This window comes from Alligator sinensis, unplaced genomic scaffold (assembly GCF_000455745.1).
Source record: "Alligator sinensis unplaced genomic scaffold, ASM45574v1 scaffold583_1, whole genome shotgun sequence".
NCBI classification, from domain to species: Eukaryota; Metazoa; Chordata; order Crocodylia; family Alligatoridae; genus Alligator; species Alligator sinensis.
The window spans coordinates 2,457,184-2,470,662 of record NW_005841983.1 but is presented as its reverse complement, the minus strand read 5'-3'; the positions used below and the strand labels follow the sequence as shown (position 1 = coordinate 2,470,662).

The window sequence follows — 13,479 nt, the reverse complement described above, 5'->3', positions numbered from 1 at the left end:
CTGCTGAACTTCAAAATATTAAGATCCTGAGTCATTAATAAAGTATTCTGTGCATGGATATGTGAGGTTAGCTTGTGCAATCCTTATAAATGTTTGGTGAGACTGCTCATGTCACTAAGATGTCATTGAAGTTGATGAAAATTACACACTAAAGTCCTAAAAATTATTATTTTCCAACAACTTGTTACTTCCATCAAGGGCCTGGTTAAAACCCCCTGGAAATCAACGTGAGAATATCCATTGTGGGTATCAGTGGATAATATATTGGGTCAGAATTTGCTTCCTACCTTGTTCTGTAACTTAAATGAAATTTGAGTAAAAAATAGCTTTTACAGACTTGGTTGCTCTTTTAAATTGAAACTCTTGGCAGGACTCTTAGGCTCTCAGGCTCTAGTTTTAGGTAAGACTAGGAAGTTCCTCTCCTGGCCAACTTAACTTAACTCTAGAACAGGGCCTAGCAACCTATGCCCCACGGGCCAGATCTGGCCTGTGAAGAGAGCAGATCCATCCTGTGGCAGCTTAGGAAAATCAGTAGCATGCTGCAGCCGCAGTAGCAGAGGTGGTGGCCCCAGGGTCCTATTACCTGCTAAATTCAAATGATTCTCTCTACTGCAGCAGAAGAAGCATCCCTAGCATCTCAGCACCTGTCATTGTCTATTTAGTCACTTTGCAGCATCTGATTGCTAGGGGCATGAGGGAGGTGGCCCATGGTGGGGACTAGGTCACAAGCAGCAGCCTATAGTGGCAGAAATTTGCCAACCCGTGCCCTAGAAGAAGCAGGCAATCTTTCCAGACTCACCTGATTGTCTGGTACCGCCTCCTGGCTGCTAGAGGACAGAAGCTTTTTGTTTTTCTGTAACCAGAATCTGAGTGGCTTCTCAATGCACTCTCTAGGGACACCTATACACACGCTCAAGGCCTGCTCTGATGCGTTCTACTTAGAATACACTGAAGCATGCTCAATTCGTTAAATCTGCTGGAGCCTGCTAATTGGCATGCCCCAGCAGCCTCAGCATCACATGTATCTGGCATCCTTGTGCTTCAAAATGGCAGTGGGGGTGCTTTAACTAAAGCTTGTCAAATGAGCTTTAGGTAAAGCACCCTCGCCATTTTGAAATGCAAGATGCTGAATACACAAGACACTGCGAGCGCTTTAATTAAAGTGGCTCTTGAAAGCCACATGTAAAGATGCCCTAGAGGTCTCCTGTTTCAAATTATATTACTTTAGAGGGGTGTGCATTGATGATTTAGTTCAGTTCTTAGTTCATTGCTCAGCTATTGGGCAATAAGAACATTGCTGAGACAGATGATAACCCAGACCTAAATATATAAGCAGTTTGTGCCTGTATTTTTTTTAATTAAAATATTTCAAAATCTACGTTCTTTGTCAATTTACTGCTAAGAGCAGAATCCCAGGTTTCTCGCAGAACCATTCGTAGTATCACACAGTGTAAAACTTTGCAGATCTAAACTCAGTGTTTGTCAGGAACACTTAGTGAAGAAGAAACTGATTTTCAGGTATTTCATCTAAAAAAAACCTAAGATCTATTTCTAAAGCTTTCTGAAAGAACTTTTAGATCTTAGATCTAAAAAATTATAACCTGGTACTGAATAATTCTTTATGTCTCTCTCACACCATTTATCTTTTAATCGGTTTAGATAAACACTTCAATTCATGTCCTTCAGTGCTGTCCTGAACCAGGGCCTAACTGAAGTTTTAATCAACTAACAGAAGACTGTTCAAGTCAATAGAAGTCTTATTATTGGATGTGTAATGGACTTTGGATTAGGTACTTTGAAAAGACTCCTGTTGCCTTGTATGGGTGTTTGGGCCAAGCCCTTTGTTACTATGAGCATGCTTTTCTTGAATTTCATATTTTGTTTCAATACTGCCATAGATAAATGAGAGCTGACAACACGGTCATTTCTATGAGGGGCCCCTTTATTGTGGAATACTTTTTCCCTACTCTCTTGTCCTCAGATAGCAGAAGCCTGTTGATCTTCAGGACACATGGCATGGCGTATCTGGTCTCACAGGTATTCAGGGAAAGTCAGGATACATAGGAAATGGGAATGGATTTATTGATACGTTTATATTAGTTTATTAAAACTGGTTTTTGTTAACACAGGCTGATTGGGCTGCTTTTTTACATCATTTTATAGTATGAGTGATTTTAAGTGCTGGCAGGACACCTAGAGCTTTAGAGAGGTAACTTTTTGTTCTAGAAATAAAAAGAAAATAATGTATTTAGTATATGGAAACCTGCTCGTTGCATCTAGAGTAGAATCACTACCACCAGTGTTTTCTTCAGTTAAGTTAAGCTGGCCCCTTTTCTAGCTGGTATATGTGCTAAAAGAAAAAGGTAATTGTCAGACAAAGAATTGCTGTAGTCTACTATAGATGCTGCAGGTTAGCATATGCTGTGTAATCAGTGTATTAAATACTGAAGAAGTCAGCGCTTGTAATAAAAATATTAATCATCTGTAGTACAAAAGACTCTGCCATCTGTCTTCCTAGTACAATACAAATGGATAATCCTCCTCCGTCAGATAAAATTATATGTTAAATCCAGAATGGTCAAATAAACAAAAATTATGCTTTAAAGTGTTGGAGACTGGTGCATAATTAAAAGGTATTTTGGAGCCCATTGATGGATGCAATGAAGACTTTTCCAATGAAATTCTTCTAGAGGGACAAATATCTTAGTTACAGTACATTTTATAATTTTTATAGTTTGTTACAGTTTTTTTTTAAATGAGATTCATATCCATGTATATGTAGCAGAGGGCACATATCCCCTTCTAGCTTACATTAATCTGGTTTTATGAAAGTGAAGTATTAAAGCAGATTGCTAATGTTTCCATCTGGGTCCTGTTCATTATTTGTGAATGGATTTGAGCATCATGGCAGTTTGTGTGTATTTACTGCCTTTTCCCCAAACCTTATCACCAGCTCTCAGATAGCTCAAATAAATAAATAAATAAAAAGCTTATCAAAACTTCGGGATTGCACAGTGCTGGGAAAGCAGTCAGCACGCTAAGGTCTTGGCAGCTTGTTGCATTTGCATCCCTATAGGTTTTCTTTCTGCCTTATCACTTTCAGTTTTTATAACAAGCTGAAAAAAAGAATTGGCAGTTCAGCATAGTTTTACACCAGACTGACGCACAGGAGGGGTTGGACTTGGCTTTCTTGAAAATTGCTTTGAAACACAAAAATATGAACCCTTAGAAAGGAAAGAAGATTCTCTCAAATTTAACTTATTGACATAGATGATAGGAAATCATAATTAGTATATTTGAGTGTTAAGGAAACAGCCCACCTTTCCTTACAGATAAGCCCTTTTTCATGACTCTTGTGTCAGTTAGAAGTGGCACTGGAAATGGTTGTTGATACAATGAGTACGGTTAATTTCACTCATGTGCACTACATTGGGATTGTTCAAATGTAAAATGTTACGTTACTCTTGGGCATAAATGTTGGCAAGAGCAGGCCCTGCATATGTGTTTATCTTCAGCTGACCTGTTTTAACCTACTTGAAATATGATGTCAGGATCTGTTTTGTAGTGAACTTCCTTTAAATTTAAAGGAGTGTCACAACAGGGAGGCTGTTACTGACTGATGCAGGGTTATATAATGAGTGTCTGAGATGGAAATAAAAACCAAAGGCCCTTATGCTGTCCCCCATTCTAACAACTGGGAAACACGTGAACTAATACTAGATTTGAGCTACAAGTTCACTCACTTATTCCATGGGTGACACTTGCAGCCCTGGTAGTCCAGGGGACCTTCATTAGTTGGTTTACATTGCTGCCTGAAGAACAAAAAAATTCCCAGTAAATGTGAATGTGACATGCAATATAGGAGGTATAAAAAATGATACTGAATTATTGGGTTATTTGAAGGGACCTCCCGGCCCCTTCTTCAAATGTTCTTGAATGATCACCTTTTCCTTACATGCCATGACAGCTGAGTTATGGTGTACTGTGGCACAAGTCATGTTAAGCCTACAGCAAGAAGGGCAGGTCACAAAGTGCTGAAGTTAGAGGGAAAGGTAATCCAAGAAGAGTCCCTACCCCATCAGAAGAAAAATAAAAAAAAGCAGCTGTCATTACAAGTATCCTACTGTTTTTAATAACTGTATATTAGGTTGCTCCTCTGAGGAGGAACACCTGCATCTGCCTTTTCCACGGTATTTACATTCTTTCACTGACAAGATGGACAAAGTGGTTGGGACCTGAAATCCCGTTAATTGCCTGAGATCCACCTGGAGGTGCTCTGTGGGTCTTTAGAGTTGCCCAGACAGTGCAGATGGATGGCTGTCCATGGGATCTGCCTTAAAGGAGGATTCCTTGGAACAGATGTGGCTTATGGGAAAATATTACAGTCTCTGACTATCTTTTTTTTAAAATCTGTATGGGGAATGTGTAAGGTTTTTAAGGCCTTGCCTGTACTAGAAGGAGTTTGCCAGGGAGCTGTAAAGGCAAACCTTCCTTATAGCCATGCAAATTACACAGCACGAGGGTGGTTCTGTTGAAGTAAAAGAACAAAATAAGTTATAATGGCAAAAAAGAGGTTTTTGCAGATATAATAACTATGTCCACACTAGGACTTTGGTGGGCATAGGTATATTTGTCATGTTCCTCCCTCCTTCCCCAACTCCTAACTGATGTAGCTGTATCCGCAAATCTTGTATGTGTAGACCAGACCTAAGAAAAGTAGGAAATAATGGTCAACTCTCTTTAAGAAGAAGTAGAAAGTTCCAACAAGTTCAGATATATTCTGTATGGTCTAGCCTGTTGTCTGCCTGTCTTGTGAATGAATTCAGACCCACCAGTTCCATCTGCACATGTGTACGAAATGCACCGTGTTCTCGGAAACAGTGCTCCGCATTGGTCTGTTCTACGTGCCACTAGGTGGCACTTGAGGGACACAGCAATCACTTGGTTTCATTCATTATACATGAGCTGCTGTACCAGCAGTGATTCCTTTCTCTTTGTGAAAATGGAGTTATGTATTCTGTTTTCCATCTGACCTCTCTGGCCAGCAGTGCCCAATTGGATTTAGGGATCTGCCTTCTGTGGAGGAGCACGAGCCTCATGATCGCAGCTTACCAGGCAAGGCAGTAACACCAGGACCAATGATTCTTGACACAGTAAAGATTGCAGTGTAGCCCAGCACTACCACTGTCAATGAAGGTTGTTATTTTAATGACTACCCTACCTCCAAGCTGCTCAGGTAGCCAATAAAAATTTTAAAAATGCTGTGTCATTCAGTACTGAGATATCAGACTGCAGGGAGTTCTGAAATGTTATCCTTCAGCACTGGGATCAGCACCTTGGGTAGCATTTGTCTCTGGTGGGTTCCAAAACTTGTACTTCTCTTTTAAAAATGTACAATAAAATCTGTGTTATCCAGCATTTAACTAACCAAAATACTTAACCAGAATTTCAGTGGCGGGACGCACACGGTGCCATGCTGCATTGCACCACTTTGCTGCCTGCTGCATCGCTCTGAGGGTATCGGAGTACGAATATCATGCCGCACATCGCACCGCATCACTTTCCTGCCTGCTGCGCTGCTCTGAGGGTACCCACACAGGGTATCTGAGTGTGCACACCCCTCCCCCCTGCTGCAGCAGCCTGTGGTTGGACTGCCCTGGCATTTGGAGTGGCTGACTATTATGGCATTCTTATCTGTATGCTATTTTATTCTTTATACAGTATGTTATACTGTAATGTATTGTACACTAATTCTTTGAAAAATTACACTACAAGTATGGCACTGTCTTCCTTGAGTATAACTCTCAGATAACCAGAATTTTTAGATAACCAGCACCTCCCATTCCCCACTCATGCTGGATAACTGAGATTTTACTGTAATTGTACATAGTATTCTTCTGTGGTGAGGTCTTCTTTCTACCAGTTTTTCTATGACTATTCTAAATCTTTTCACCAGGTCCCTTGCCTTTTTTCTTTCTGTTGCTTGCTTTTTTGTGGGTGGCATGTATGGACTGGGAGTCTAGGTTAGTTATTTTGATTTGTTCAGTCCCTTAGTTTCTCAGGAAGAAATGGCACTACAGAGCCACATGAATCAGTGCAGGGGCCACCTATTTAGCCTTTTTTTGTTTCGGAAGGTAGGGAATGTAGATCGTGATTTGATTCAAGCACAAGTTTTACCATTGACTTCAGTGGGAGCAAGATTAAACCAACACCAAGAACAGATAAACAATGATATTGCTTGAAAGTGTACAGTGGGGAGATTTACTGTTTGTGAGTGCACCTCAGCTGAACTGTTTGTTATAACTGATTTGTCTGTCCACTCCTACCTTTCAGCAAGTGAAGCTAAATTAAGGTAATTTAACCCTGTTCATTCACTTCTGAAACATATGAAAGCCTTTTGGCATTAAGATGTTATCCAAATGATTTACTCACTGACAAATTACACTAGGATACTTTTTAGCATCAGATTACCTTGCAAATGTAGCAAACTTTAAAGAGGAAAAGAGGAGGGGAGAGAAATCCTATCAGCCAGGATATTTTTTCCTTTCTCAGGAAGAATTTCATGTGTTTTAAAAGAAATTCACAGATCACTCTGCTATCTGTGTAAGTTCAATATTTTACAGTTTTAGAGCACTAGCAAAACTGACAGAGCTGCTTTTCCCTTCAGCTTCTGTGCAGCTCCTATTGTTTTGATTGTGAAGAGAATAGAAGTAGTACGATAGCCTTTCTTTTTAGATATATTTATATATTTCTGTAAATGTTTTATTTATGGTTTGTGCTAAATCAGGTGTTAAAGTGTGTTCAGGTGTTACGCATTTTGAAGACATGGAGACAGTTGTTGGTTGCAGAAGTCTTTCAGCAAAAATCTGCCAGTAATAGCAGAATAGGTTTTTTTCAGGGCTTCATAAATTATTATTATGAGACTGGTTAAAATCTTGGCCTGGTTGAAGTTAATTAGGATTTTGCAATTGATTCCTATGAATCAATTGATTTCTCTTTATATGTAAACCTTATGGAAATGAACCATTTTTTGATAAAGGAGTATATTATGGAGCAGTAACTCTTTAGCTAGACAGAAGGCAGGGTAGGGTGGCAACTTGGAGATTAAGTGGTTCAGCAAGCCATAAGCTTTTATAGGCAGCAGCCTACTTTATCAGATGCTATGAATGGACTTCTGCCTGACTTCAGATTAACAGAGCTAACTGCTTCTCTTCAATCAGGAAGGCAAGATGAGGCTAGCCACGTTGCTGCCCCATAACTCAGCTGGCAGAAATTGGGAGGCAATCTACAAGGTACTGGGAGTCATTACTCCACCTTGGGATAGCAGGGAATTTAGTAGTCTCTCCATAGGAGCCAGGTGTATTATTTTGGGGGTCTACATGATGTTCCCTGCTCAAAGAGACATAGCTTCCAACACTGCCTACAAAACGTAGCAAAGGTGCACTTGAATTAGCCCACTGTTTTCATTATCCTTCTAGCCGGACTGTTTAAGGATTTTTCTCCTGAAGATGTACAGTCATATGTTGATTATTCCATTTGTTTCCTATTTGGGACTGGCTTAGAACAGGAAGGAAGATTATTTGGCTTCCCTCAAGTCCCCTGGTTAATATTGGCTGATCTCAGATTATTATTTAACATGTGTTCATTTTTTTTCTTTAATTGGAGTCTTCAAAATCAAGTGACAGTTTGCAACTCTGACCTATGTGGTGTTTCCTGGGTCTTACCTTACCTCTAAATACTAAGGTTTCTGAGTAGCAAGTCATTTGTATTCAAAAAAGGAAGCAGTTACAACAAATATTCTCTTGTCTTCTTTTTACTGTAAAGGGAAAATGGTTTAATTAAACATCTACTAAAAACATGTATGTCATGCATTCAGATATCACTCTGTAGTTTTATTTCCTTCAGAGTTGAATTGCTAAAGTAACTTTCCTTTTGTGCCTAATGTTTGCTTTCATTGTCCTTATTGTACATGACTGCTAGTCATTTTCTGGGTGCAGCAATGACTGATTTGTTGTTACAGACAGAACAAGTATCTGAGATTGAATTACACCCTCAGATGAATAGAGTCCCGCCACAGACCGAAGAAAGCAGCCCAACAAAAAAGGTAAGACAAGTATGTCTACCATCATTGTTGAGTGATCTGCTTTATCCTCTTGACTTCATCAACAAATCAGAGTTGTTTTAGGTTTTAAAGCAATTACACTGTGGATTAGTGTTACATTTTTACATATTTACCTTTTCTGGAGGTTTAGGATGCTAAAAGGAACTGGGCTTATAAGTGACATTCAGGCTCAGCTAGATAAATCATTAAGAAAGCTCCCAGTATATAGACACCAATACACATGCTTCCCATTTGTTTAGAATTAGCAGGGACTTGGGACCCTTAAAGAAGTCTGGAAAAGGGATTAGTGGTATCAGGTCTTCCCTCCACTCTAACCCTTTGAAACGGTGAATATTTTGATAAATCTAATGTTAAGGATTCAGTTCTGGCCCATGATAAATTCAATAACTATTTGTTAACAAGCAAATATTAGTATTAAATGTGCACAATTTCTAGGGACATGTTTATTATATATGAATGACAGGTTTTAATGTGATTACATATAAATTAACCACTGTAACTGCAGTGATGCTGTCCCACGTGGCTAAAATCAGAGCCTTCCACAGTGATGAAATCCTGATTCCACTGATGTCAGTGGGTGTTTTATTATTGATTTCAGTGGGGCCAGGATTTTGCCCCATGGACTTCATGATTTCCCTGGCCTGTATTGGCTGGCTGGCTTATTTATTTCAATTTATGAAACAAGAAGCACTTTGAAAATTTCAGGTGCCTCTGTGATTAAAGCATGTCACGTGTCTGAGCAGTGGATGCAAAGATGACTGGGTGTGTTAGTTAGGTGGTCGGAAAAGAGAGTCAGAATCATAGAAAATTAGGGTCAGAAGGGACCTCAGGAGGTCATCTAGTCCCAACCCCCTTCTCAAAGCAGGACCATCCTCAACTATCTCACCCCAGCCAGGACTTTGCCTAGCCAAGTCTTAAAAACCTCCAAGGGTGGAGAGTCTGCCACCTCTCTGGATAACTTTTTCCAGTGCTCTCTTAGTGAGAGAGTTTTTCTTAATATCTAACCTAAATTTCCCTTACTGGAACTTGAGACCATCGTTCCTTGTTTCGTCATCTGCCACCACTGAGAACAGTCTAGCTCCATCCTTTTTGGAACCACCCTTCAGGTAGTTGAAGGCTGCTATCAAATCCCCTCTCAGTCTTCTCTTCTCCAGATTTAATAAGCCCAGTTTCACCAGCCTCTCTTCAGAAAGCATGTGTTCCAGCCCCCTAACCATATTTGTCACCCTCCAGTGGACTCTCTCCAATTTGTCCACATCCTTTCAGTAGTGAGGGGCCCAAAACTGGACACAGTACTTCATATATGGCCTCAGTGCCAAATAGAGGGGAAGAATCATTTCCCTTGCCTGCTGGCAACACTCCTACTAAAGCAGCCCAGTATGACATTAGTCTTCTTTGCAACAAGGGCACACTGTTGGTTCATACTGAGCTTATTCTCCACTGTAACCCCCAGGTTCTTTTCTGCAGAGCTGCTGCTGATTAGTCAGTCAGTCTCCAGCCTTTACATGGGATTGTTCTGTCCTAAGTGCATAACTTTGCACTTCTCCCTATTGAACCTCTTAAGATTTATTTTGGTCAAATCCTCCAATTTGTCTAGGTGGGTGGGTCATGTGCTGAGAGAGAGGACTGCTAAAAACACTCTCATAGGACCTTCAGTAGAGTTCCTTCCCATTCCTTTTCTTGCACCATCTCCTAAAATATTTAATAATTTATTTGATGGATATGCCACCCCTTCCAACAAAGGCTCAGGGCAGCTTACATATAAGAGAACAAAGTAACCTATAAAACAGGTGAGAACCAAGAGAAAAAAATGACTTCAGAGGGACTTAGAATATCAGCTTAAGGGAGATGCCCTAAACAATAGCTCAGCCTGGCTTTGTTTGATAAATGCCTACCAAAATAGGAAGGTCCTACAGTAATTCCAAAAGATGTTCAAGATTGGGCTCTGGTGAGCTTTGAGGGAGGGAGAAACAGAGTTCATGAGCAACTTCTGAGAATGACCTTACATTTTTGCCAAGCAGACTTGGTGTAGTGATGGTACTTGCAGGAGGTTGCTCTCAGGTAGCCTTAGGACTCATGATAAGGCCTAAGAGAGAGGGTGTTTCCTTAGGTATGCAGGGCTGAGACCATTTAGGGCTTAAGAGGTCAAAATCAGCACCTTGAATTGTGCCCAAAAAGTTATTGGGAGCCAGTGGAGAAGCTGGAGGACTGGAGCTGTGCGCCCTGGCATCCCACCCCGTCAGAAGATGAACCATCACATTCTGCACCAGCTGTAGCTTCCAGATAGCACTGCCCTTGAAAACTATGTAGAGCACATTGCAGTTGTGTAGTCTTGAGGTTATGAAGGCATGGATGATGGTGGCCAGATTAGATTTTGAAAAAGAGGGTCGCAGCCTTCTCATCGGATGGAGTTGATGGAAGGCACTCCTAGCCACTGCTACCACCTGAAGAGGTAGGTGCAACAAAGGAGCATCCCAAGGCTGAGAACCTGGGTCAGAAGGGGAGACTGAACCCCATCAGTGATAGGTGACCCAATCCCCTCAAGTCCAGTGGTCTGCCTATCACCATCACCTCTGTCTAGTCTGGATTCAGTGTCAGTTGGTTTCCCCACATCCAGCCCCCAACTACAGCCAGGCACTGGGAGAGGACTGAGACTGCAGGGCCAGAAGAGAAGGAGAGGTATTGCTGGGTGCCATACCCCCAGTCCACTCCCAGCTTCTCCCCATGCACCTCTTCCTGCAGACCTCCTTTGGTTGTATTGCAGTTTTAGTAAGGAAGGGACATATGCAATGGGTAGAACTAACAGATGCACCTTTGCCTTTGGTACAACCTCTGCCATTCAGGAAACAGTTCCTGTCCTTCTACAACCACTAGCAATGCTCACGTCCCTCTAGCCTAACCCAACCCACCACTCTCCCAAAAGGTCTTAGAGGAATACTATTAAATGAACATAATATAAAGAGCCAGCAGGCAAGTGCAGACCTGTGAGACGTATGTGGCTAAAGTTACCACTGGATGAGATACACGCTTTATTTTAATTATGGAATGATGTCTAACTTACAACTATAGAGTCTGTCTGACCTGTATCTTTAAAGAGTTGATTTTCTTGACAGTAGCTTCCCTAGGAGTGTTTCTAACTGGGTAGTCTCAAAGTATCTGCCTGGAATGGTCCAGTGCCTCTTTTTTTCGTCCAGTGCCTCTATTTTTTGTTATCTAACAAGCTTCTTATCGGCTAGTTTCCAAGTTCACTTTTCGGGTAATAGTGGTGGTATTGTCTCAGCCTAAAAGAAATCACAAAGCAGCAGAACCAGTTTTGGTTCAATTTGTACCACTCAACTTTCTCTTTATTTCTGAAAACCTGGCTCTCCCCGATCACCCTCCTAAATAGGTCTCTGTTTTTTATATATCTGGCTTTCAAGGCAAGGATTTTTTTCTGATATCTTTTATTGGGCCCCGTGTATAATTGAGAAAGCTGTTGGACAAGCTTCAAGGCATCAGGTGCTCTTCAGGTCTGAAGGAGCAGCTGGCAAAGGCTAAACTAAATATCAGAGAAAAAAACTCCATGCAACTGCAAACAAATAGTGCTTGGTAGGATGGAGAAGGGGCGTGAACTGGGGGTGAAGAGACAGAAAACAAAAGGAGTGCATTAGAATAGGCAATCTAGTGACACCATTCAAGACAGCGGTTGTTATAACCTATGAAGTGCAGGAAATTATTGGTAGTATTAGTCAGGTTGCAATTAGCTGTAATGCCACTGTCTATATTAAGACCAGATTTTTTATTCCAGTATGGTTATGCATTTCTTTTCCTAGGCCTGCCTTCTGAAGGTGTTTTATAAATTCCCTTTGAGCACAAGGATTGTGAGGTCAGAGGAGGAGTGTTTGTTTTGTGAAAAATGCATGTTTGTGTGTCTTTATCCTTCGTATTTTTTCTGTAAGAGTTCATTCTGGTGTGTAGTTTCTGACCAGTTTCACCCAGATATTTTCCATGGGGGCATCTGGTATACTGGATGAGATGTGCCACATTCGGTGATGTATGTGTGTAGGATCAGTAGACTCTAATGGGTTTTTTTATGAGAGGTATTCTCTGTTGTGGCATTGGAGACATGTTAATAATAAATAACAAATATGTATCTGGCTTTAGGACTAGAACACATGTTCAGCTAACTTAAAAATAGGGCTTTTGTCATCTGGATTTTAACTGTCCTTTGCCAGGATAGAGTAAAGAGAGACTGTGTATTTTGCATTTCACCAGTTGATGCATGTAGAAAGAAATTCCTAAGTCCTCCCCATGTGGCAGAGAGCTGTCCCACTCAGCCAAGTCTGAAACTAGGAAGCACAATATTAATTCAGATCTGTAATCACACAAAACACACATCCCCTTGTCTTGATATTAAAGGAAATGGTAAACATAGATACCACTAAAATATTTTTTTAAACAAAACAAACCCAAAGAGGAACTGGATGACTGAATGTTGGAAAGGAACTTTTGAGCCTTTTGCCTGAAGATGAATGGTTGAAAATCTGTCTATACTGGCAATAATGACTGACTGGTAATTCCCATTTAATGACTATTTAATGACTTCCTTGAAATGAAATCTTACTTCATTCCAGATTCTAGTTCCCTGCTTTTTGCAGTCACAATACCAGCATCACCAAGGGTGCTAAGTTGTGATTTAGTACAGAGGCTGAACTAATTTTTGCCCGTACTGGTAAGCCCTTTCTAGATCTGGCCATGCTGATGAGACTTGGTGTAGATGCTGGTGCTCCTAGTGACACTGACACTGTACCTATTCTATATAGGAGTGACTGACTTGGCCACTACTGCTGTTTAACCAGCAACTACCTAAGTGCCACATTTACTTAAATTAACAAACACTGACAGCAGGACTAAACAATAAGGGATTCATCTCCTTTGTGAAGAGTGTCACAACCCAGTGATTTTTTGTGCCTTGGCACTATGGAATTCCTGGCCACATGAGAGCTCCTTTGCACGGCAGAGTGTTCTGCTGCAATTAAGAGCCTGCGTGCAGGAGAGTTCCTGCCAATTTGCAGTTTCCTTTGCAGGATGCATTTCTTCTTTGCAGCACAGAAGTGCACGGTGCAGAGAGTTCCCGCTATTCAGATGCGAATTTGTGCCCCGCTATTGGCCAGTGCTAAATTATTCACACGTGGCGGCTAGTAATTGGCCCGCTGGCCCTTTAAGGTTCCGCGCGACTTCTGCCCAAGTCGAAGAGCTTTGAGCACGCTGCAGAGTGCCTCTGAAGTTATCTGACTTGCGGCTGCCGATTGATAGACTGATCACCTATCGATCTTTCTTCCCGTCACCGAGCGCAACCCCGACGTACCCCTTTCCCC

At 41.2% G+C, this 13,479-nt stretch overlaps 1 protein-coding gene across 1 annotated transcript in view; it reads left to right on the top strand.

Annotated features, from left to right (window-relative positions):
* REPS2 (RALBP1 associated Eps domain containing 2) overlaps positions 1 to 13,479 on the top strand; it is a 169,064-nt gene that overhangs the window by 134,953 nt on the left and 20,632 nt on the right. The window contains exon 17 of the mRNA XM_025201098.1: positions 8,021 to 8,104. Within this exon, the coding sequence (XP_025056883.1) occupies positions 8,021 to 8,104 (84 nt within the window). The remainder of the gene's footprint in view (positions 1 to 8,020; positions 8,105 to 13,479) is intronic.